At 38.6% G+C, this 26,242-nt stretch overlaps 1 protein-coding gene across 1 annotated transcript in view; it reads right to left on the minus strand.

Annotated features, from left to right (window-relative positions):
• Positions 1-26,242, minus strand: part of col4a5 (collagen, type IV, alpha 5 (Alport syndrome)) — a 60,581-nt gene that overhangs the window by 13,349 nt on the left and 20,990 nt on the right. Inside the window, exons 2-32 of the mRNA XM_084405805.1 lie at positions 23,957-24,016; positions 19,485-19,574; positions 19,315-19,359; positions 19,193-19,237; positions 16,821-16,883; positions 16,656-16,709; positions 16,517-16,543; positions 16,334-16,414; positions 14,764-14,826; positions 14,557-14,592; positions 14,429-14,470; positions 14,259-14,351; positions 13,713-13,766; positions 12,763-12,819; positions 12,615-12,659; positions 12,479-12,532; positions 11,905-11,949; positions 11,695-11,788; positions 10,007-10,042; positions 9,612-9,863; positions 9,415-9,504; positions 8,924-8,994; positions 8,581-8,772; positions 7,370-7,538; positions 6,617-6,709; positions 6,398-6,502; positions 6,021-6,118; positions 4,887-5,037; positions 4,624-4,737; positions 4,040-4,207; positions 22-111 (exon numbers count right to left, since the gene is read on the minus strand). Of these exons, the coding sequence (XP_084261931.1) occupies positions 22-111; positions 4,040-4,207; positions 4,624-4,737; positions 4,887-5,037; positions 6,021-6,118; positions 6,398-6,502; positions 6,617-6,709; positions 7,370-7,538; positions 8,581-8,772; positions 8,924-8,994; positions 9,415-9,504; positions 9,612-9,863; positions 10,007-10,042; positions 11,695-11,788; positions 11,905-11,949; positions 12,479-12,532; positions 12,615-12,659; positions 12,763-12,819; positions 13,713-13,766; positions 14,259-14,351; positions 14,429-14,470; positions 14,557-14,592; positions 14,764-14,826; positions 16,334-16,414; positions 16,517-16,543; positions 16,656-16,709; positions 16,821-16,883; positions 19,193-19,237; positions 19,315-19,359; positions 19,485-19,574; positions 23,957-24,016 (2,677 nt within the window). The remainder of the gene's footprint in view (positions 1-21; positions 112-4,039; positions 4,208-4,623; positions 4,738-4,886; positions 5,038-6,020; positions 6,119-6,397; positions 6,503-6,616; positions 6,710-7,369; positions 7,539-8,580; positions 8,773-8,923; positions 8,995-9,414; positions 9,505-9,611; positions 9,864-10,006; positions 10,043-11,694; positions 11,789-11,904; positions 11,950-12,478; positions 12,533-12,614; positions 12,660-12,762; positions 12,820-13,712; positions 13,767-14,258; positions 14,352-14,428; positions 14,471-14,556; positions 14,593-14,763; positions 14,827-16,333; positions 16,415-16,516; positions 16,544-16,655; positions 16,710-16,820; positions 16,884-19,192; positions 19,238-19,314; positions 19,360-19,484; positions 19,575-23,956; positions 24,017-26,242) is intronic.

Raw genomic sequence — 26,242 nt, forward strand, 5'->3', positions numbered from 1 at the left:
AAGCACAAAATGGTATTAGACCTTTTGGTCCTGGAAAGCCTGGTCTGCCAGGGTTGCCAGGGCCACCAGGAGGTCCTGGAGCACCCATGCCACCCATGTCACCTTTAGGCCCTGTAATAATGATATAGGATTAGTAGAGAAGGACCAGAATAAAGAAATAAGATATATATTGTATACATTCAATAAATGCAGTTAAAATTGCGAATATTAGTAGATATTGATGGCGTCATCAAAGATGGCGGCGCGAGTACATCGCGAGGCTCGCGGTCTCTCCAGATTCTGTAATTTAGCAGTATTTTTCTTGCTCATTTCGGGTCTGTTCGTCCAGAACAGTTGTGCCTTAACATCGTACACCCAAGGTGAGCTTTTGGATATTGGTTTGCGAATTTCCGACAGTTTTATGGACAACCTTCGACTCCTTCCTGAGATCGCCAGATCACCCGAGGCTATGCACTCTGCCCGGCCGGGCGGAAGTGCTCGCAGGCGCCGGCGAGATCGTAAACAAAGGCGGGGGAAGCGCGGAGGACTAAGAGCTAAGCTAAAGCTAACACCACACCGGCTCTCTTTACCCAGCATTTTCCTTGCCAATGTACGGTCGCTGTTGAACAAAATGGAGGAGATTCGACTCAACATCACATACAGCAAGAGACTTTTGAACTGTAATGTTCTAATTTTCACGGAAACATGGTTAAACAGCGGAATACCGGACAACGCTATTGAGCTAGCGGGACGCCATACATTCCGGGCGGATAGAACATTAGATGGCTCCGGTAAGACCAGAGGTGGTGGATTGTGCATTTACATTAACAAAGCTTGGTGCACAAACTCTGCTATTGTTGGGAGACATTGTTCAGCTAACCTTGAGTTTCTCATGGTTAAATGTAGACCGTTTTATCTACCGCGGGAGTTCACTTCCACTATTATAACTGCAGCCTATATTCCCCCGGATGCTGATGCCAAGTTTGCTATGAAAGAACTTCACGCAGCCATCAGTAAACAACAGACCGTTCACCCGGAAGCTGCGTTTATTGTTGCGGGTGATTTTAATCATTCAAACTTAAAGTCAGTGCTACCGAAATTTCACCAGCATGTTTCCTGTCACACCAGAGGAAACAAAACCTTAGACCATGTTTACACAAACATGGCTGAAGCTTACGTCGCGACACCCCTCCCCCACTTGGGACAGTCAGATCACCTTTCTTTGTTCCTCACCCCCAAATATGCACCTCTGATCAATCGCGTGAAGCCATCAGTGAAGACCATCAAGGTGTGGCCTGCGGGGGCAGATTTCTCACTCCAGGAAAGGTTTCTACACACAGACTGGAGTATGTTTGCTTCTCAAGCCACCAGTGGCTCTCACACGGACATTGACTGCTACACCTCCTCTGTACTGGATTATATTAATACCACCATTGACAGTGTTACAACCCAGAAGCAGATCACCACATACCCAAATCAGAAGCCATGGATGAACAGGGAAGTGCGACTCCTATTGAAGACACGCAATACTGCCTTCAGATCAGGAGATGCACAAGCCTATAGCACATCCAGAGCAAATCTGAAAAGGGGCATCAAAGAGGCCAAGCACTGCTACAAGCTTAAGATAGAGGGACACTTTTCCAACGCTGACCCTCGGCGCATGTGGCAGGGCATTCAGGCCATCAGTGACTACAAACCCTCTCACTCCACCCCCGCAGCCACTGATGTCAACTTCCTGAACGAGCTAAATGACTTTTATGCTCGCTTTGAAAGAGACAACAGAGAAACTGCCACCAAGCTCAAATCCTCAGCTGACCACCCACCGATCACACTCTCCTCCACAGATGTCTGCAATGCACTGAGCAGGATCAGCGCGCACAAGGCTGCTGGACCAGACAACATCCCTGGACGCGTACTCAGGGCATGTGCGGAGCAGCTCGCTGGGGTTTTTACAGACATTTTCAACCTGTCTCTTGCCCAAGCAGCTGTACCAACATGCTTTAAATGCACTTCCATTGTGCCAGTGCCAAAACACTCCAGCCCGAAGTGCCTTAATGACTACCGCCCTGTAGCACTCACACCCATCGTAATGAAGTGCTTTGAGCGGCTGGTCCTGGCACACCTAAAAGACTCTCTACCATCCACATTGGACTCACACCAGTTTGCCTACCGTAGCAATAGGAGCACAGAGGATGCAGTCTCCATGGCACTGCACTCTGTGCTCACACATCTGGACAATAAGAACACTTATGCACGCATGCTGTTTGTTGACTTCAGCTCAGCATTCAACACTGTCATCCCAACTAAGTTAATAGCCAAACTTGGAGACCTGGGCTTCAACACCTCCATGTGCAACTGGATTTTGGACTTCTTGACCAACAGACCCCAGAATGTTCGATCAGGCTCCAACTGCTCCACATCCATCACACTCAACACTGGTGTACCACAGGGCTGTGTGCTAAGCCCGTTCCTCTACTCCCTCTTCACCTCCGACTGCAAGCCTGTGTACGGATCTAATTCCATCGTCAAGTTTGCGGACGACACTACGGTGATTGGTCTCATCAGCAACAACGATGAGACTGCCTATAGGGAGGAGATCAAGCACCTGGCCACATGGTGCACCGAAAATAACCAGCTCCTCAACACCACCAAAACGAAGGAGCTCATCGTGGACTTCAGGAAAGTGTCAAGAGGCACACACGACACCATCCACATCAATGGAATGGCTGTTGAGCGTGTCTCCAGTTTCAAGTTCCTGGGGATCCACATCTCGGCGGACATGACCTGGACAACCAACACCTCCAGCCTGGTCAAGAAGGCTCACCAGCGCCTTTTCTTCCTGAGGACACTGAGGAAGAATCAGCTTTCCTCCACTATCCTGGTGAACTTCTATCGCTGTGCAATAGAAAGCATCCTGACCAACTGTGCTACAGTGTGGTATGGGAGCTGTTCTGTTGCAGAGCGCAAGGCACTGCAGCGGGTGGTGAAAACCGCCCAGCGCATCACTGGGACTCCACTACCTGCCATCGAGCACATCCAGAGGAAACGCTGTCTGCATCGAGCTCGCAGCATCCTTAAGGACTCCTCTCACCCAGCCCACAGACTGTTTTCTCTCCTGCCCTCCGGCAGGCGTTTCAGGTGCCTCCGGACCAGGACCAGCAGACTAAAGAACAGTTTTTTCCCCAGAGCTGTCTCTTTATTAAACTCTAACCCTCATTGATCCCACTCCCCTCATATACTGATTGACTCTCCTCTCCCTCCTCACACCTGCCTCCATTTTGTTATTTGCAATACTATAATGTTCATTTGCACTGCTGACTGTTATTACAGTAACAACTGTTTACATATGCATCTTGCACTACTACCTTGACTGGAATATGCTCAATTTGCACTGCCGACTGTTTATTTACAGTACCGACTGTTTATATATACATTGCAATATCGTACCTTAACTGTAATATGCAATTACTTTCCACTGCACTTTCACTCGGATAGCTTCTGTCCAAACTTTATTTGCACTACTTTAAATCCATTGTTATACTGCTCATTAGCCTAACTTATACATATATCTATTTGTTAAATTCTGTTTATAGTAATAGCCATCTGTATATTATGCTCACATTCTGTTTATAGTAACAGCCATCTGTATATATATTCATAGTACATATCTATCTGTAAAATTCTGCTTATAGTAACAGCCATCTGTATATTATATTCAGTACATATCTATCTGTAAACATTCTGTTTATAGTAATAGCCATCTGTATATTATTATATTCAGTACATATCTAGCTGTAAACTCTGTTCACAGTAATAGTTATCTGTATATTATATTCATAGGACAATCTATCTGTAAATTTTTGTTTATAATAGTATTCAACTCTATATTTATTCAGTACATATCCATGTTCTGCACTTATGGAACCACTGTATATCCTGCACTTGCTGCTATTGCACTTCTGGTTAGACCTAAACTGCATTTCGTTGCCTTGTACCTGTACTTGTGTAATGACAATAAAGTTGAATCTAATCTAATCTAATATTGCTATCATCATATTACCAGGCAGTCCCGGTAGGCCATCTTGACCAGGTTGTCCTGGACCCCCAGGTGGACCAATTGTGCCAGGAGGTCCAGGAAATCCAGGGCTTCCTCTGTCACCTTGCAACCCTGGAATACTCTGACCTGGGGGGCCACGGTCTCCTTTCTCTCCATTCGCACCAGGGACTCCTGAAGTAGAGAAGACAACAATGGTGTCATATAGTGAAACACTACTTAGTCATATTACTAGTACTAACATTTGTGTTTGATAATGCTTTGAGAGTTACACTTCACCTGACACATTTTAGTTATGAGGGTCATAGAATTGTTACAATTTCTAGACTAAATAATATTATTTTATTTAAAATTATAAATTTGTGTGGCTTATAATAATTAAAATCGTGTTTTCTTAGACAAAGCATCTCCCTGTGCACATAAGGACATATTACTTTGCATAAAAATAGTCTAGAGCTCGCACAAGAGTCTCTTATATAGTGGAGACTCCAATGCTTGCATTAGACTAGAAATAAATCTGGCAAGCATATCTCTAATTCAAGATCCATTCTTCTCTGAAGAGAGTTTTACTAAAACAACCATAGACATACCAGGAGACCCCATAGATCCAGGAGGTCCAGGAGGACCAGGGGGGCCCTGAAGGCCAAAGGCAGGGGGCCCTGGGGGGCCACGAGGACCAGGACCACCAGGAAAACCACCATCACCTAAGTGCAAAAAGAAAATGTGAAGAACTTAGATCAATTGTTTTATATTTGTAATAAAACTTCATGTTAGTCTCATCGAAAGGCATCTCTTGTGTCTAGTGCACATGAAGTGCACATTTTGTGTCTTTGAACATGAAGTAATTCTCTACCTTTAGGTCCAGGGGCACCGTCGCGACCTGGACGACCTGGTGCACCAGGGCTTCCAGGGAAACCAGAATCACCTTTAGGACCGGATGTACCTTTACTGCCTGGGGATCCTGTAGGACCTGAAGGGCCAGGTAGACCAAAACCAGGATCTCCCTTTGGGGACATAGACACTCATTGGAGCACATTCCTAATACAGTTCACTTATTTATATCCCTAATGCACTTAATGATTTATAGCATACAACCAGTGAACACTATATTGCCCATAATTCAATGCAGAGAGGATGTTAGAACACACAAAAACGAAAACAGATGCACACAGCAGCTTCATTTCTGCACTGGTACCCCTCTTTCATTTTTCATCTGATAAAATTTTTAAAATATAGCCATCCAAAATATATAGTTAAAAATTCTGTATATTGATACTGTACAGTATATTCAATATTGTTCAACAGTCTGGGGTCGGTAAACTTTTTAAAAGTTTTGGAAAAAAGTCTCTTATATCTCCTATCATCAAGGCTGCATTTATTAGATCGAAAATACAGTAAAACAGTAATGTAAAAAGTTGTATTATTATTTATTATTTAATATATATATATATATATTTTTTATTATTGTTTATAATAATTGTGCAATTTTATTAAATTTAAAAATAACTTTTCCATGTTTTAATACATTTTAAAATGTTATTTATTTATTTTAATGGGAAAGTTGAAATCATCAGCCATTACTCCAGTCTTCAGTGCCACATGATCCTTCAGAAATCAGTTTAATATGCTGATTTGGTGCTCAAAAAACATTTCTTATTATTATCAATATTGACAACAGTTGGCCAGGATACATACTCTGATTAACAGAAATGATAAAAAATACAGCATTTATTTGAAACAGAAATATTTTGTGACAAATATAAGTGTCGATGCTGTAACTTTTGATCAAATTAATGTATCCTTGCTGAATTCTTTTTTTATTTGTATTCTTACTAACCCCGAAATTTGAACAGTTGTGTATACAATGTGCAATAGAAAGATTTAGAAACTGATTATTAAAATATTTATCACATAAATGTAACATATTTGTGTCTATTGGTGAAGTTAATAATATTATATTGTATTGTGTGGGTTAAATGTCTCATACTTTGGGTCCAGGTAATCCAGGCTGACCAGGTAATCCATCCAAACCTGGTCGCCCAGGAATGCCAGGTCCACCAGGGGAACCAGCAATACCAGGAAAACCTGGAGAATATCAACAACACTGTTAGACATATGGACAAAATAGTCCCTCGCTACCTAAGAAAAAAAAAGTACTTAAAAAAAGGGAAAGAATATATGGAACAATACATGCACCTAGTGAAAGTCAGATAATTCATCCAGGCCAATTCATTAGCAAGTATTTGGCCAAATCTGATTTTTAATGAATACTGCCCATTTTCTGTGAATTGGAAAACACTTAGCAGTTGACAAACTACTTGTGACGGAGTCTATTAGTGTTTTATTAGCGGGAATACATTGTACCTTTAGTACCAGGGGGTCCTGGCAAACCAATACCAGGAAGACCAGGATCTCCTTTGGCTCCAGGTGGGCCTGGGAACCCAGGCTGTCCAGCTTGGCCTGTATTACCTGTACAGATATGGAACCGGTCACTGTTAAACTTTGAATTCCCAATCTGCTCCATATGCATTCAAGACCACTAAATGTGTGCTGACAAAGTGTAGTAAGGCATTTTGTCTTTACCTGGACTTCCTGGCAATCCGGGATCTCCATCACGCCCTGGAGGTCCACGCTCACCTTTATCTGGCACAGCCAACCCAGGTTCACCTTTCTGACCTACAATGAGATGATGTAATGTCCAAGTTACTCATCATTCAAAGTAGTTAAACTTCTTTTAAGTCAAAAAGTAGTCAGCTACACACATTGAACAAATCACACATACTCAATTATGACAACTCTCTGAATAGTTTTAGCATGTTAAAGAAAAAGACAATGTTAATGTATTTGGTATTGGCATACTAGATCTGCTTATGAAGCCTGCTGCTGCAGAGCAAGTACGGACTTGCTACTTCCAATAGATACACAGACACGCTGCCTTGAGAATGTAAAATATGCTGCTGCTGCATGAAGACATTCATAAATCCCGTAGCGGATCAGATGGAGCTGGGGGTGGAGGAGGATTTCAGATGAACTCAGATAAGGCGCTGCAGTACCAGCTTACAGTGAACACTGAACCAGAGCAAATGTTGAGCCAGCAATCTCATTGGCTGCAGAATCAGCAGAGGCCAATTAGCTTATGCCATGTAATAATGAAATGATTGCTTTTAGACTGCATGTAAGGACCAATCAGCCTGCTCCATCTAGAGTTTCATAACTGAACTAGATATTTACCTTGATTAGTGCAAAAATATAATATGTAATTTATATTCACATATTCAATTCATTGACAGCCTTAAAATAAATTGAACATAAAAACAAGACAGTATTGGTTTTTACCTGGAGCTCCAGGAGCCCCTGATCTTCCTGAAACGCCCTGAATACCCTTCTCTCCAGGAGGTCCCTGTGGACCAAATCCTGGGGGACCACTTAGACCCCTGTCTCCTGGAGGTCCTGTGAAGCCGGGTTCACCTGGTGGACCTTGTGCACCTTTCACCACAGCCGAACCCTTTAAGAAAAAATGTTTTGTGAAAAAAACGGATTGTTTTGTGAACCTGTTACTTGAGTCATTGAAAGTGCAGTTTCTCGTTTTAGAAGAAAAAAGTATGTTAACACAGAAGTCTTAAAGGCATATAGATAAATACAAATATTTATATATTTAACCCTTTTTAATTCTAACGACAAGGAACCGACAAGATCGGAGTTGTTTTCTTGGTTGTGTTTGTTGTTTACCATTTACATGAGAATGTTTCTTTCAAACTTTCAAGACCATTAAGTTTATAAATGAGCAACTTCTAAAAACAAATTTAAAGTTGTCATGGTAAAGAAATGCTTGCTTATATGTAGCCTTGGAGCCGCTGCTGTGACGCTGTACAAACGCTTCCAGTGTGAATATTCTTGCGACCTGCCAACCTGTACGCATTTTGCGTAGCGGATACGCATTTTGACTTCAAAGTACGCTGGTACGATTTGTCACTCTAAACCAAACTACGCAAAAACCTGGTGACGCCTCTGTGCACGCGCAGTCCTCAAATCAAGCAACACCAAAAATAGAAGAGTTTGACCAGTCATAGCGCTGGGTTCATTCCCCAAATAGCAAGCGGGGATGATTGACAGATGAGTAAGGCCTATCATTAAAAGGAGACTGAAAATCGACACCAATAAAGAATCCTGCTCGATCCCCCTTCCACTCCCTTCCACTCCCTGACTGATTTCATAAGAGAGGACAGTAGTCACGGTACTTCTGACTCCTGAAGGTAAACGGCCTGGAGTGGATGTGGAAAGTTGAAATATTGTATTGAGTTAACTTAATCCAATGGATTCGATGATCACACGGATCGCATGGATTAATTATCTTAAAATTAGAGTTGGGGTACTCGAACTCGGACTCGAGTCCAATTTTGAATGAACTCGGACTTGTCATGTACTCGGATGAATTTGTACTCGGACTTGACACGGACTCTGACATTTTAGACTCGGAAAATTTGCCGAGTACAGTCGAGTCCGGGCACTGAAGGACACAATATTATCAGAGAATGTCTAACACTCACAGCTGGTCCTCTGAGGCCAGGGGGACCAGGCACGCCATCACGACCAGGTCTTCCGTCGAGTCCCGGCAGACCAGGAGAGCCAGGAAAGCCTGTGTCTCCCTTGTCTCCTTTCACACCCAGACCAGAGATGGCATCGCCTGGGTCGCCCTTTTCTCCAGGGTATCCAGGGGGACCCTGAGGTCCTTGTATTCCCTAAAGGGTAAATATATCACTTAGGCCTAAATGTTATTTACTAAAATGTCATGGAGACCTGGTGAAATGTGAAGTAATTATATTTTCTGAATAACTCTGAAGCATCTGCCACTTTAAAAAAAAAAGTGAGGTACTGTAAGGAAGCACTCACAGGAGGGCCTATGAGCCCTTGTCCTCCTTGGAATCCTCTTTCTCCTTTAGCTCCAGGCAAACCAGGAGCACCTGACACAAAAACAAGTGTGACATGCAGCTTGAAAAGCATCTGTACTTTATATATATAGGCTATATATAAAAAAAAAAAAATAGCCATTTTTTTGTGAGATAAAAGTAGTGTTCTTTAGTCCTGAAAATCGTGGAAAAAAAGTACTGTACATTGGTATATACTATACTTTTCTACTGAAATGTACCATGTTATTTACTTGGTAGTACAAAGAATACTGTGAACTACCTTTTGTTTTTGGACCTGAGCAGTACCTTCCTACCATGTTTTATTGTAAATAGAGATGATTTCGATAAATTATTTATATATATATATATATATATTTATACTGTATATTGCGCCTTTATTAGGTAAAACATCATTAAAGAAAACATCTGCATTACACGTGAAAGGTACATATGTAAAAATGACTTAAATATTACCTTGATTTCCAGGAGGACCTGGAAACCCTGGGGGTCCTGGGACAGGGTTTCCATTACTGAAACAATTCACACATGTCTCTCCTTTTTGACCTGTGACAATTGGCATTAGAGAGTATTAACCACAATGTTCTTAAAAAAAAAAAAAGTATGTTTTGTTCATACAGATTTTGTTTTCTAATATGAAATGCATGGCAAACCTTGCGGTCCTCTTTCTCCAGGAAATCCACGCTCCCCCTGCTGGCCTGGTGGACCAGTAAGACCACGATTACATTCTTGATCGCCGTTGAATATTCCGGGGGGACCAGGAGGCCCTTGGAATCCTTGGGGACCTTGTTGACCTGGTCTCCCAGGTGGTCCAGGGACCGAGTTTCCAGGCTGTCCCTCATCACCCTTTTCTCCTCTCTCTCCAGGTAAACCTGGCGAGCCGGGAGGACCTGGACCTCCAATTCCTATGATTAAAGATTAATTTAATTAACCGCATGAATTAAATTAACATGAATCAATCATACACTGAAAGAATTGTAATGAAAAAATGTGTGAACTACAATTGCATAAAAAATATTTTATTAAAATATTAGGTTTTAATGCTTACCTGCAAGACCTTGTGGACCAGGTGGCCCCTGAATACCTACCAAAAGACAAAAATGCATTGACCTCTGATACAAATTACACTGTATAACATATTTGTATGGATAAACAGTACATAAATTATAGTTCTGGGCTGGGTTTCCCGATAACGTTGTCTCTTAGCGCGCTACGAGGACTCTTAAGGTAAAACTTAACTAAAGGTATACCATTACTAGGCGTGTTACCCGAACTATACCTTAGGAAGCTGCTTAAGATATACCTTCTTACGCGCGACGTTACCAGGTGCTGTCCGTGGCGATGGTGCTGAATTGGTTAATATCGATGGCTCGAGAATCAATTATTCTCTCGTCCAGGAGCTGTTTCACTGCGTTATGCTAGAAAGCGGTGTTCTTTATAAAAGAAGCACTTCAGAAATAGTTGAAATTACATTTATTAGGACTACTGGATATTATAAAAAATAATCCAAACTATAATAGCCTATAATAGCCTGGCCTACATATTTTCAAATTGTAAAATATATTGCTGCCACAATAACCATTTCAAAAATTTTACGTGCTTTCTTCTCTTTCCCATGTTCGCTGAGGTGGAGCTGCGATGAAATATTGTTCTTGTAAATACTTTCAGCATCTCAGTAATAAAAGTTTACATCTTACGTACGGTGCTCGGCAGTGATCAGCCCATGAGAAAAAATTTGCGTCCGAATAGGACTTAACTGACAGTAGCCTATGCTTTAACTGGCCTTTAAAAGCGCTCTTTTATTAAATTAATAATATAATATATAATAATAATATAATTAAAATTCTAACAACAATCAGTGTGATTGACAATTTTATTCTTTGCATGAAAACACTTGAATTAGTCTAATTGAACACTGTCTGTGTGTATTAAAACTTCAGAATTATTGTCATATAGACCTGCAACAGTGATAAGGTAAAGCTAAGAGTGGTCCAGACCAACCTTCCGAACGTATGACTTACAGAAGGTATACTTAACTAAGAACGTTTCGGGAAACACGTATTAACGATAAGGTACAGCTTAAGGTGTAACTGAAGAACGACGTAGCGTTAAGAAGGTTTCGGGAAACCCAGCCCAGGCCACTTTCTCCAAAGTCTGACCAGGCCACAATACATGACCTTACAACTGCATCACTGAAATGTTCTGTTCTGAATCATGATAATAGCTATGTTTCCATCCACCTATTTTTATGCACATTTTGGGATATTGCAAAAAAGATGGAAATGCCAAAGTGCGCATAAATTAAAAAAATGCACACAAAAAATGTATGTGCTCAATTGAGGTGAATAAATGTTTTATCCGTTTAGAAAACACGTGCTAAAAATCCCTCGATGCGCAACAGACTTCAACAGAGGATGTGATTAGACAACTGGACTAACCAGCAGACCAATTTCATTGCACAGCATCTCAAATGTTGGTTTGATCATTCTGAAATGCCTGTGCCAACGTGCCATGACTGACTTCCATAGTATTTTTTTTTCTATACTTTGGATGTCAATGGCGCCCAGCAGCTGTTTGGTTACCGACATTCTTCAAAATTCTTCATTCTTCTTTTGTGTTCAGCAGAAGAAAGAAATTCACACAGGTTTGGAACAACTTGAGGGTGAGTAAATGATGACAGAATTTTCATTTTTGGGTGAACTATCACTTTAAGCTTGACCTTGAGTGTTTAAATACCTGTAAGTCCTCTATCTCCTTTAGGTCCAGGTGATCCTGGCTCACCACTGTCTCCTTTTGGTCCTATTCCGCCTATGCCTGAGAACTGCCCATCCTATGGGGTGAAAAGGTTTATTTTTTTATTAAACTAATGTTAATATATAATAAATAATGATTAACATCAGGCCTATGCAAAGATGACAGAATAGAACAGAGAAATATTCAACATACCCTGAATGATGGAGGTCCAGGAGGCCCTTGATTACCTTTCTCACCCTAAATGTGTTAACAAAAGAATATATGTATGATTTCAAGCCAGGGCATTTTCTCAGAGGAAACAAGGTGCAAAACCTCAAAACTTTTTGGATGAAGACACAGACTTCGTCCTTCATAAAGTTGAATAAATATGTTATGAAATAACATGAGATCAAATAAAGAGTAAAGAAGTGACACAAGCAGATAAAGTGTATCCTGGGGTCACATGTGACATGTGCGTGTAGGCAGTTCCATCACTGTGTTTGGCTGATCATGCTGTCAGTGCGACATTGTCCATGTTTAATCACAACATGTGTGCAATTCTACCTGACAAAAGTGGAAACGTATGGCCTAATTACAGAGTAACAACAACATTCTAATTTAAATTAATTTGAAATGACAAAATGATCTGTGAGTGAGCTGGTTTTTCATGAACGCTCAGCTCAACTACGTTGATACTGCACCTCTGTGCCTGTGATCATCATTAGACAGTGTTTACTAAGGATTTGATGACCTAATGCTGTGTTTTGATGACACGTTCAGTACTTACTCTCACACCATCTCGTCCAGGTAGACCAGGAGTACCTGCATTTCCTTTGTCACCCTGAGAAAGAGATGTGACAACAGCATTAAAGAACATCATCAGTTTGGCGAAATGTACTAAACGTCTATTGTAGACAGCTTACCGGATATCCAGAGAGGCCTTGTTCACCATCTTTGCCGGGTTTTCCCTTATGAAAATGAATATATCACCGTATACATGTCATAAAACGCTGTCTTTTGTAATCGGTAAACATAAACGAGTAGTTGGGGTTTCAGTAGGCATTAACTCACCCTCTTTCCAGGTTCGCCAGGTTCTCCTTTGTTACCTTTCTGGCCCCCTTGCGGACCCTGTCAGACAAAGACAGGAATGTTAATTATAAATTGAAAATAAGCAGGTGACACTTTAGTTTAGGGTCCAATTCACACTATGAACTAGTTGCTTATTAGCATGCATGTTATTAGAATATTTGCTGTTTATTGGTACTTATAAAGCACATATTAATGCCTTATTCTGCATGACCATATTCTACATTCCTTAATCCTACCCCATATCTACACATCATCATCACAGTTTCCAGTTCAATCGCACATTTAAATAAAGTGGTCAATCCAAAAACTTTGCAAAAATGCAGCATGAAAAACTAAACTTGTATTCAGATTGTGAATGGGTGATAAACAGAAAGCAAGAGAAGATCTCTTCCTTTATAATCACTAAGGCTGTGAATCTCTAAAGCACAAGCTCACTGAATTCTGCACTCTTGCGAAAACTCCTGTTATAATAAAAAAAGTTCTTAATTGTACAATGAATCTCCTATTTACAATGTGTTTACACTTTGCTGGTTTTAAAGAAAGGATTCACGAGTGCGCGGCACGCATTGAACATTTTCAGTGGTGTTGAGCAGATTCTGACTAACTTACCGACTAGCACCTCTAATTGGCCATTGCATTCACATGCTCAACAGATATGATTGTGATTGGCCACAACGCTTGTAAAAACACGCTGTAAATAGAAACATTTGACTCTCAGAAAGCACTCAAACAAACACGAACGAGAGCGTTTTAAAGCAGCGTCTATCAACGGGTACCGAATATACCAGATACTCGGTACTACCAGTACTGCAGAAATGCAGGTACCGCCAACTTTTTTTTAGTACCGACTAGTAACGATAGTACTGGTATGACGACTCTAGTTTTAATGAGTGTGGAATAGAATGAAAGGAAACAAAAAGAAAGATACATACAGGGGGGCCGGGGGGGCCTGGATAACCAGGATCTCCAGGTGGGCCGACATCACCCTATTAAAAGACAAACAACAAAACATTAATCAAAACACATATATACAAACGTTTGATGGGACCTGCTATCAAGCAATGTAACTCAAGAACATTGTACTATAAAAAATATTTCACGAGTTCACATGTTAATGAAATCTGATGTAATATTATAATGCGTATTTGGCTTGCTGTCCGGGGGGAGGGCTCCGAGCTCGGAATTCGGCCCGACCCCAGAGTACTCCCCCCTATGAATGTATAGATCATAGGTATCTATGAGCAGGCCCATCTGAATGTGAGGTGATGGGGTGGTGGCGGGATGCTGAGAAATTTGTCATGAGACAGGAGGTAAGGGAAGGCTTTATTTATACTGGCTTCTTCTTGTGCTGATTGGATGATTACCTGAACATGCTCCTCCCGAACTTTGTTACATAAAACTTCATATATAATTTATATTGTCATGATAAAAATACCCTCATATCAGAGAAAATTTTTTTTTTAATAAATAAATTTTACCTTTTCTCCCTGTTGTATGACTGTATCAGGTAAGCCTGATACTTCGCCAACTTGTCCTGGTGGTCCTGGAGGTCCTTGTAATCCACGGTCACCCTTCACACATAAACATATGCACATTAAAAACCCAACTGTTAATAAACCTGATGTATATATTGTTTCACAATGTACACCTGTGCTCCTTTGGGTCCTTGAAAGTTCAGTCCCATGTTTCCCTTCAATGAAAAAAGACACATTAGCACTTTGGCAAACCTGAGATAAGTAAAACCTGACACTGTTTAATTGCAGCCTTCAGACTTACCTTCGGGCCTGGTGGACCAGGAGGGCCTGGGCGACCCTGAAAAAGAGTGGAATTTTACAAATGAAATGAATTATACTAAATCTGTATGAGCCAGCAGTATAAAGGGTAACATAGATTCACAGCCCTTCATCTTAAATGTGTGTGGTGGAGTTTAAATCACACAAGCTTACAGCTGCACAAAAATAGAAACTGCAATCAGTGTCTTACCTCATACCCTCTGGGACCAGAAGGACCAGAAGGACCTTGAGGACCTGGTGGTCCGGGATTCCCCTGTATATGGTAACCAGAGGGTTACTGTATGAACTAGAGTCATTTCACATTTATTTATTGACAATTCAAGAAATCCAAATATATATCTCTATAATTTATTAGTATAGTATGAAAGATATCTATTTGTGACTTTATATTCCAAGAAATACAGTCATGATTGTGACAAGTCTCAACTGTGAGATATCAAGTCACAATAATGAGAAACAAAATTTGTTATTTATTTTAGGGCTGTCAAAATTAACACGTTAATGACGCATTAACGCAAATTCATTTTAACGGCACTAATATTATTAACGCATGATTAATGCAGCGCACATTGTCTGTTTGACCCGTGGCCTAGCCCGTAGTTGAAGAAATGAATATGCAGCCATAGACAGTAAAGAATGCAGCAGCAAACAGAAACAGAGAAAGAAAAAGGTCTTCTTGACAGAAAATTAAAATACAAAACGATGTCTGATGGTTCTTTTGACAAGACAAAAGTTGTCTGCATTTATTGTCATTGTGAATTAAGTTATCACCGCAGCACGTTGAGTTTAAAATATCACTTGATGATCATTTTGGTCCATCATTTTGCGAGCAATTGTTGATAAAGGAAATTTTCGCACAATATTGGAAATATTCACATTTTAAACCAAGAAGGCGAGTTAGTGGATATCATACAAGCAATGTGCAAACTTTGCTCTAGAGTTATGCCGGTGGAGAAGACTCAAACAAACCCTCGTCAATTAATCACTACAGAAAGTGAAAGCAAAAACATCTGATGCTGAATTAACGGTGCATATTCTCTCAGAGACGATGAGAGCTGAATCTACTTCAACGTAATGATAACGGTATATAACTGTCTTAATTTATTTTCTTGTGGCCCATAATTAGTGAAAAATTAGAAGAGAAGTATTTCATCTTAAACAAGTTGTTTTTGAAATGAGGAGTAAGCTAATCTAACTAATCATTTTTTTTTATCGAAGCTCGTCGGTTATGGGGGGATGCACTATAAAATTATTGCGAGGAAAATTAATTGTAATATTAATATAATAATAATAATAATTTAATACATGAATTGGAAATGTCAAATCCTCTTGATAAGCCGTAAGTTCCTTGGAAAAACATCTATGACCTTTGAAACATGCTATATGTCTTCATGCTATATGTTGAGCATGGATTCACTAATAATAAACATACATTTGCATAAAGCATCCATATTTTTCCATGCCCATGTTGATTAAAGTATTAAAAACTCGGAAAGTATTAATTTAAGGTACATTTAGAACAGATAAAAATGTGTGATTAAGTTGCGATTAATCACGAGTTAACTCATGACAATCATATATTGATATGAACGATCCTCATTTGAAAGGCTACACAGTAAAATCCACTACGAGCGAATTCCCATATTTGGGTCAAATTATGCTTTAATTTCAAAGTTTTGCCCCAAACTCACGGGGACATGAGTTTTACTGTAATCTGGAAAAAGTCTGGCTCTGTTGCTGATTAATCTGTAAATGCTCACCAATAAGCCTGGTCTGCCATCAATGCCAGGATCCCCAATTTCTGAAATTCTATTTTCAAATATGACTTCCCCAGGGTCCCCCTACAGGAGAAAAGTGAAGGCATTTATAAACATAATTTCACACATATCCTTCATTACGGATATGTAATACGGATAATACGGATTATGGAATGAAAAAATTGCCTTTTGTCCCATAGGACCTGTTAGACCCTGTGGAGACAAGAAAGTATTAATTATTCAGAGAATAATGAGTTCAATACTTCTGTGAGTGAGTGCATGATAGTATGCTTGCAAATTTGAAATGTGACAAAGCAACACTTACTATTTGACCCTCTAAACCTGGAAGGCCTGGACTTCCTGGGAATCCTCTTTCACCCTGTAAAGAAAAAAAAAAGGATTATTTATATTTGTTTGCTCTTTTTTAAGTTTTAATCCATTCAACCTGTCCATAAACTGGTGAAGGCTTGTTGTTTGTAGTGTTTCATACTTTAGTTCCGTTACAGCCTGGAATTCCTCTGGGTCCAGGTGCGCCATCCTGTCCTGGGAGACCCTGTCAGTCAAAAACAGCACATACAATCTTATAACTATATATTAACATTTAGAATGCGAGGCAAGAAGTAGACAGACGACAGCAGATTGACACACTTACTGTATGTCAAGAGAGCCTTACATGATTTCAGAGACAGTGTTTGAAAAAAATACAGCCCGTTTACCACACACGGTTAAAAAGTTTGAGGACAGTACGATTTTTTTATTCAACAAGGATGCATTAAATTAATCAAAGTAAAGATATTTACATTGCTAGAAAATAAATCTGGTTGCACTTTATTTTACAGTACGTGCACTTACGTGTACTTACAGTGTAATTACCTAAGAAAGTACTGGGTAATATAAGGTACATGGGTTAAGGTTAGGTTTAGGGGTAGGTTCAGGATTAGTACCTAGTTATTACCCAGTTATTGCAATTACTATAATAAGTACATAGTATGTTCATGGTTAACAGGACTGTAAAATAAAATGCTACCAGATTTTTTATCAAATAAATGCTGTTCTTTTGAACTTTCTATTCAAAAAAGTTTTATTTCTATCCTGAAAAAAGTCGTTATGGTTTCCAAAAAAACAAAAACAATTTTCATCATTGATAATAACAAATGTTTCTAGAGCACCAAATCAGCATATTAGATTGATTTCTGAAGGATCACGTGATCAAAATGATTTTTAAATTGTAATAATATTTCACAATATTACTGGTTTTACTGTATCTTTAATCAAATAAATGAAGCCTTGGTGAGCATAAAAGACCTGTTTCAAAAACATTAAAAAAATCATACTGAACCCAGGCTGACCACAAACTGAATGGTGTGTACAGTATGTCTACTGTATGTCTGTCTAGGGCTGCAACTAACGAGTGTTTTCATAATCAATTAATCGGACAGAAGAAAAAAAAATGTATTTACTAACATGTTATTCTACATCCTGTCAAATGTTTCCCTCCAAACAATGTGCAAACTAAAAGTTAAAAAAATATAAAAACATATACATCTGTCTGCTATATATTCAGTGCAGAAAAGTATATACACAGTAAAATATAAATATTACAACATAAGTTTACAAAGCAGATGTTTAACAAAACAGACATACTCACTCTCTGATGTATTCTGGTTTAATAATGGCAAATTGGTCTTTGCTGTTGGACAAACTGTTTTGCCAAATGTAAATACATGCCACATTAACTTTAAAGCATTTTCTGACCACTCTGTGGTCTCATTTTTCAAATTAGTTTATTCCATAGCAATGAGTTTTTTTTTGCAAACTATGTCAATAATGGGAGACATAATTTGATTTGATCTACACCACGGTGCACATTTAAATAGTTAAAGGGTAACTCTCGCCAAAATGCAACCTAGAGTCTTTTTATTAATCTACCCGAGGCGAACTTTCGTTCAAAAGCATAATTAGAATGGAAATGCCACTTTTAAGTTTGACCGTATTTTCGGTTTCTGTCAAATTGCCTTTTGAATGGGAGTGCTCGGGGCACTTCTATGACAGCATCAAAAATCGCTATTTTTAAAACACTCAGAAGGCTCGACACAACATGAGACTTTGCTCGAAGTATCACCAAGGGCTCTTCACATGAACGCGAGCATTGAGAACATTGTTTGTGTGCACAGAGTTTACTAAAAAGAAAGATTTTGAACAACTCACTGTAGCTGTGTCCGCCAGCATTTTGACAGTCAAAAATAGTTGATCTCCGAATGCGAATGAACTGACTCTGAATTTTAGTATTGCTTCTTATATGAGCATCCTTTTTCACATACAAGGTCATTATTGATTTTCACTAACGACAAAACAACAAATTATCTGTGAATTTATATGGAACTAAGCTTTAGGAGCTTTCCATCTTTACTCTCCTCCCTGTTACGTTGCATTCGGAGATCGATTATTTTTGACTGTCAAAATGCCGGCGGACACAGCTACAGTGAGTTGTTCAAAACCTTTCTTTTTAGTAAACTCTGTGCCCCTGGTGATACTTCCAGCAAAGTTTCATGTTGTGTCGAGCCTTCTTAGTGTTTTAAAATTAGCGCTTTTTGATGCTATCATAGTAGTGCCCCAAGCACTCCCATTCAAAAGGCAATTTGAAAATACGGTCAAACTTAAAAGTGTCGTTTCCATTCTAATTATGCTTTTGAACGAAAGTTTGCCTCAGGTAGATTAACAAAAAGACCCTAGGTTGCATTTTGGCGAGAGTTACCCTTTAATAAACTTCACTGTCAACTATTTTCACTTTGGATTTATTAATTACTTCTTACGGCTAAAATAAGGTGATATATTTAAGAAAGCCCTCATTGATTCACTCACTGGGATTCCTGGTGTTCCTGGGAAGCCCGGCAATCCAGGAGGTCCCTGCAAAAACACAGTCAGTATTTGCTGATAACTGTGGATCCATTATGAGCCAGAGGCTGTTACTGAGAAACTCTCACTCTTATTCCTTTGGTCCCCACTGGCCCTGAAGGTCCATCATCACCCTGTGAAAGAAAGAAAGTCCAGTCTTAATAGAAGCAACAGTATAGCTGATCAGTAACAGATTCTGGTCGAACAGCAATTATTATGCTTATGATTATATTAATATCATAATGGCCTGACCACTGACCTTCTCTCCACGAGGTCCAATCGGCCCCTCTGGTCCAGGGAAACCTGGAACACCTGGCTGGCCTGATAAACCTGGAAACCCTCGATCACCCTGTCATTAAAAGATAGGCAAATATTTAAAGAACAACATAAAAGAGTCCACAGACATTAAGGATGTACAGAGAAGTTCACATCAATTACAAAAAAAAATTACAAACATTAAAGAGATCAATCAGACTAATGTCTAAGGGCGTGTTTACACAACAACGATGTACTAATAACGGAAACGGTTTTCCTTCGCGTTTTTCACGTACAGAAGACAATATTGTCAAAACGATCCCTGTTCACATGGATCCGCGGAAACGACTAAAAACGCTGTATTATACATGTCAGGCCAGTAGTTGGCGATGTCACTTTGCAAAGAAACACTACGTGCCTAATAGACTGAACACGTAATTTTTTATTTAAAAAAAAAAAAAAAAAAAAACGAAACAGAAAAAACCTTCCCCCAGCAACAACAACATACAATCACATCTAAACAAGACAGAACAATCGTTTGGTCACTCATACATTCTTACATAAAACAACATTGATGAAAGTATATGTCAGATGATTCATCGGTCAATAAACATGTCATGGAGTCGTAAACACAATCCATTTTTCCCAATACTGCAAATATTTATCCATCTGTATGTTTAAAGCGAAAGTCATCCTCTCCATATTTTGGACACTGGTCATAATGTCCAGCCATTCTGCCTTTGTTGGGGGTTCAAATTGTAGCCACTTTCATGTTACAGCTTTCTTGCTGGCTGCTAATAATATCTTTAAAAGGTACTCGTCTTTCATCATCAAATGAGCTGCTAAGTTGCCCAGGTAAACTGTAGAAAATGAGCAGTCAATTCCATCACTGAAAATTAAATGTATTACTTATACCACCTCTAGGCAGCTCCAGAATACATGAAAATTTCCTCCAACATAGACCACTTCCCTTCTCGCAAGTCTGAATAGATTTTTACAAAGTATCTAATACACTGTAAAAAAATTCTAACCTCTCCAAGTCAAAATTTTCTAGTGACTGGTCACATCTAAATTTCTAAATTGGCCCAAGTGCAATTCTTGTTGCAATAATCTGTTAACATTGGCTCAATGAGAAATAATACGTCAGACTAATTGAACAATTTAGATGTGACCAGTCACTAGAAAATTTTGACTTGGGGATGTAATTGTTTTTTACAGTGTAAGATTCTGCCAACAGAATTCTCTCCACACACCCGAGCTGGTAGAAGTCGCCTGTACAGTACAGATATGCAGCCAGTCTTCCTCTGAAATCCCTAGACCAGATTCTTTTCCCCATTTTAATCTAACCTTATTTGTTGATTGTTTCTTTATGGACTGAATGGCTAGATATAGTTTTGAGACAAGTTTCCTATTATCTTTATTTTTATACAGTATATGTCGATAAAATATAGATCAGTTAAATTGGTGTCATGCTTCTCCATGTATCGTATCTCTTTATTAAAATAAGTCCTAGTTTGTAAATTATTTTTTACCAGACCATATTTATCAGAAATCTTTTGAAAGCTATCTAATTCTCCCTTTGATGAAATTGAACTAAAAGAGGTGATGCCAAGCCTATACCAGAGCTGAAACCTCCCATCAGCCCTTGCTGGTTTAAAGTCGGTTTAAAATCTTAATATTCTAGATTGTCTTTCAAGTAACGGTGAATGAAATTTACCTTTTTTACAAATTTGCGTTTGTGTGGTTCACACGGTGACAATAACGTTATCATGAACGGCCAACATGCATAAAAAGTTTAGAGTTTTTAGTTGAAACCGGTGTCGTGTAAAGTCTTCAAAACCACTAACATCTAAGCATAAAGTGACACATTACCCAGTGCAGCACTTCTGGAGGCACAGATTAAAATGAAAAGAGTCAGGCTTATGTTGAGTTCATGTTCACTTCATTTTGACAAATGAATATAGTAGAGCTGCACGATTCTGGATAAATTGATAATCACAATTTTTTGTTTTAAATTGAGACAACAATTCTCTCACGATTCTGAACAGACAATTAAAAAAAAATTAGATGCAATTTACTAGAGGTTCTAATAAAATGTTAATTGTTGCTTGTTTAAAAATATTTAATTAATTTGAAAGAATTATTTCAAAAAATCAGTTTGAATGAATGATTCAATGAATCACTCAAATACTTTGCTTGTTTCATTAATGGAAGAATCAGCATTTTTGAACAAATCTATTAAATGAATGATTCAATGACAAATATATATTTATATTTGTAAATATAAATTAGTTAGTGGCACCTAGTGGCATACAGTAACAATGTAATAATTTTATCCATATTTGAAGAGCGAAGTTACTTTTAACTCTTTCCCTGCCAGTGTTTTATTTTTTATTTTTTTATTTTTTAAGTTGCCAGCCACCGCCAGCGTTTTTGATCATTTTCACAAAATTTCATGGCCCCCAGAATATTTTGTTGAATGAATATCTTAACATGCAATATAAAAAAAGAAAGAACAGAGCCCCAGCTTAAAAAAAATCTGTTTTATTCTAGCTTCCTACTTTTTTTAATCAACACTTAAATATGGGCAAGTATCATAAAAAAAGCAACATTTTGAGCAAAAAGCAAAGACTACATCCAGATTGAATTCAGAACAATGATCAAATCATAGATGGAGTAGATCAAGTCCATCAACACCCTTAATGCTTGCACAGTCCTATAGCTCGTCCTGGGTCGTCATTTCATTCAGTAACATTAGGTAGTTTTGATTTATATGCTGTTTAATGTTGGTGATCGCGTTATTTTACATGAGAATGAGAATGAGAATGAGGCATTTATATAGCGCTTTCATATGTACTACTGTACACCCAAAGCGCTTTACAATCATATCAGGGAATCTCTCCTCAGCCACCACCAGTGTGCAGCATCCACTTGGATGATGCGACGGCAGCCACAGTACAACGGCGCCAGTGCGCTCACCACACACCGGATATAGGTGGAGAGGAGAGAGAGTGATAGAGCCAATTTAATGGAAGGGGATTATTAGGAGGCCATGATTGGTAAGGGCCAATGGGTGGAATGTGGCCAGGACACCGGGGTTACACCCCTACTCTTTACGAGAAGTGCCATGGGATTTTTAATGACCACAGAGAGTCAGGACCTCGGTTTAACGTCTCATCCGAAGGACGGTGCTCTTTAACAGTATAGTGTCCCCGTCACTATACTGGGGCATTAGGACCCACACAGACCACAGGGTGAGCGCCCTCTACTGGCCTCACTAACACCTCTTCCAGCAGCAACCTGGTTTTCTCAGGAGGTCTCCCTTCCAGGTACTAACCAGGCTCAGCCCTGCTTAGCTTCAGTGGGCAACCAGTCTTGGGCTACAGGGTGATATGGCTGCTGGCATATGCATATGATATGATATCGCTTGTTTCTGCATTGTCTTCGCATGTAGATTCAGTCCTCTTTCAGAAGATGCATAATAACGCCCCCTACCTAAAACACGGATACTCTGAAAATTCAGTGTTTGGCGGGGAAAGAGTTAAAAGGTGATTTTGATAGCTACCATAGCTATTTATATCCGAACTATAAACTTTTATCCCAGTTCTTCTGTAATAATTTGAATATTTGTAACACAGAAATAATGATACTGTGCGGTTGAAAAGACTGTTTGTGAAGCTGTTTCATACCTAAACATGACAACGGCAGATCTGAATGTTCTGGTATGATTTTGCCAAGGTTTAATAGACAGGCGAATCATTGTCATTTAGGAATGAGATTGTATGGGTGTTTGAATCGAGATCGCGATCTTTTAACGATTAATCGTGCAGCTCAAGAATATAGCTAGGCCTAGAACAACATTCATGCATTAACACATTTATATGAGCCTATGGACATCAGTCTACAGGTGCGTTCCATTCGACCATAAATGCCCTATGAAGTGGACTTCACAGGGTATTCCACCAGTGAGATTCTAATCCAAAGGGATTGTACATGTTCAGTTAGAAGGCACTGTAAACGAACGGCATATGGAACAGGGGCAAATCATATCACTTCACATGAAGTGAAGAGGGAAATTTATCCACCAGTTATTGCGCATCACTCTAGTACTGCAAAAAGTTTGACTAAAATAAATGCAGTTAAAATTATTAGAGGCTACAGCATTTTTATTGAGTTTATTTAGTCGTAGGCATAGGCAGCCTACACATGGATGTACTGTACATTAAAGTATGGTAAATGTTATTAGATTTATTTAAAGAAATATATGATGTCATCGTACCACAAACTTCTCTAATATATGTGACTCAATTTTTTTGTCTGAATGTGATGATGTTGTGATGATTTTATCAAGTGAAGTGAACTTCAACAGATATCCCATCCTCAGTGACTAGGGAGCAACGCACACTGCGTGGAGACCATGTCGAATGGAACGCAGCTTATATATATGTGGTGGTTTATTTATGGATAAACACTCACCTTCTCTCCTTTCACCCCACTGCAGTCACACTTCGATCCAGTCCCACAGCCATGACACGCCTGAAGACACAAAACACAATTATTCATATCATATCCGCATATTTTGGAGACATATACTAATACATAAAATGAAAAGCTTGTAATTTTTTACTAAAGAATACTCTTATGCTCACCAAAGCCACATTTGATAAAAAATTATAATTTGTTAGTAATTAATAATAATTAATAATTTGATAACATAAATGCAAGCTTGGTGAACATAAGATACTTCTTTCAAAAACATAAAACAATATCTTAAATATTCCAAACTTTTGACCATTAATGAACGCACATGAAATGATAATTAGCTATAAAATCCACTTCAGTGTCATAAATGAATTCTTTGTTTCACAACTCATAATCTTCAGGAGACCACTGAAGTCATCAATCCTGATACAAATAATGAAGCTTCCACAAATGTTATCAAACAGATGTAAACCACAATACCAAGTGACTACAGCCTTCACAGGAAAATACCATCTCACTGAAAATAGAATATGTGTGAAAACCGTAAATCTGCAAAAGGTACATTTCATTTTCTATTATACTGACAGAGTTAGAAAAGAGGCAATAGTGTGAACTGGAATCCACCTAGTGGTGTGGACACAGCAATATACAAAATAGCTTTTATTATGCAACTGATATAACTAGTGAACAGGATTTTAAACATTGATCAAATGTAATATTCATTTATGTAGTTCTTTAAAGTTGGAAAAATATCAAGAGTGCAGAAGACTGCCATTACAAAATGGAAACTCTGGAAAATAAATACAAAACATGTCTACAGCTTTATGAGTGATATCCACTGTTGATGAATCAGAATAAATGATAATTAAAGCACAGCTATTAATTGATTGTACACTGTGGCTGCTTTCTTTTTGTGCTATAAAAGACACATGGGTATTTTTCATAAAAACACTAGATGGCGCTATTTGCTTTCTCTAGAAATAACCACTAACTCTTAAAACAAGATTACCAAACAGGAACATTAGAAATTCAATAATCGTCCTTAAAATGTATGTTTTTAAATGCGAAATACTTTTATTTAACAAGGATGAATTCAACGAGTAAAGACATTTATAATGTTACAAAAAATGTCTATTTCAAATAAATGCTGCTCTTTTGAAATGTCTATTCATCAAAAAATCGTGCAAATAATATATCACAGTTTCCACAAAATATTAAACCGTTTTCAACATTGATAATGAGAAATGTTTCTTGAGCACCAAATCAGCATATTAGAATGATTTCTGAAGGATCATGTGACACAGAAGACTGGAATAATGACTGCAAAAAAAAAAAAAAAAAGAGTATATTATATTAATATTATATAATAACTATGAATATTAATAGAAAATTGTATCAATATTTAACAAAAGTGCTGTTTTATGGCATTTTTGGTCAAATAAATGCAGCATAAAAAAGATGCTTCTTTTAAACCAATAAAAAAGAGACAGACTTGAGACAGACTTCACGTCCTGTGTGCTCCTGTTCCTCAAGTCAGGCATCTCATTAGGTTTTGAGACACAAACAATGTTTTACAGCCTGTGTTGAAAATGATTATTATTGCAAATGAGATCACTGCTTTGAGAAGTACAACTATCTGTTTATTATTTTTCTTTCTTTTTGTGAGATTGTGCGAAGAGGACTCTTCAATATGAGAGAGCACAGATTTATGAAAATGTTCTAAGCAACTTTGCATAGCGAACTACACTAGCGAAAGCCACAAAGAAAATGTCGGCTACATGTTTGAGTGCACAAAGAGAACAGCAGTCCTGCGTTTTAGAGCTCAAAACAGACAAGCCGAGTGAGTTTCCTGGCTCCTGGCATTTTGCTTAGGTCAGCAATGTTATATGTATACGGTTAACCTTTCACACACAATGCATTGATCTGACTGACAGGTGTCAGCAGAGGAACAGAGTTTCCTTTAACAGTCCTAAACAATGCATGCATATTGAAATCAACAACACTGAGCGTCACATTATAAAGCACCCAGCTGAATATATAAACAAGAGACCTCGATATTTTAGATTAAGGCATCCCTGAATCATGATAAAAAACATAATATAAATCAAAGTCAAATCAGAATCAAAAGCACACCCAATGGACATTTACCAGGGGCTTATTAAAATATAAATCTTTTGGCAGAGCATCTCAAGACCTGCAGAAAAAGCAGACAGAGACCAATTAAAACAAGCACACCTTTTTGACTCAGTCATTCTGCTATTGAAAAAGAGTCCTGTGAAT

The sequence above is a fragment of the Rutilus rutilus genome (genome assembly GCF_951802725.1).
Source record: "Rutilus rutilus genome assembly, chromosome: 3".
In the NCBI taxonomy this organism is placed as follows: domain Eukaryota; kingdom Metazoa; phylum Chordata; class Actinopteri; order Cypriniformes; family Leuciscidae; genus Rutilus; species Rutilus rutilus.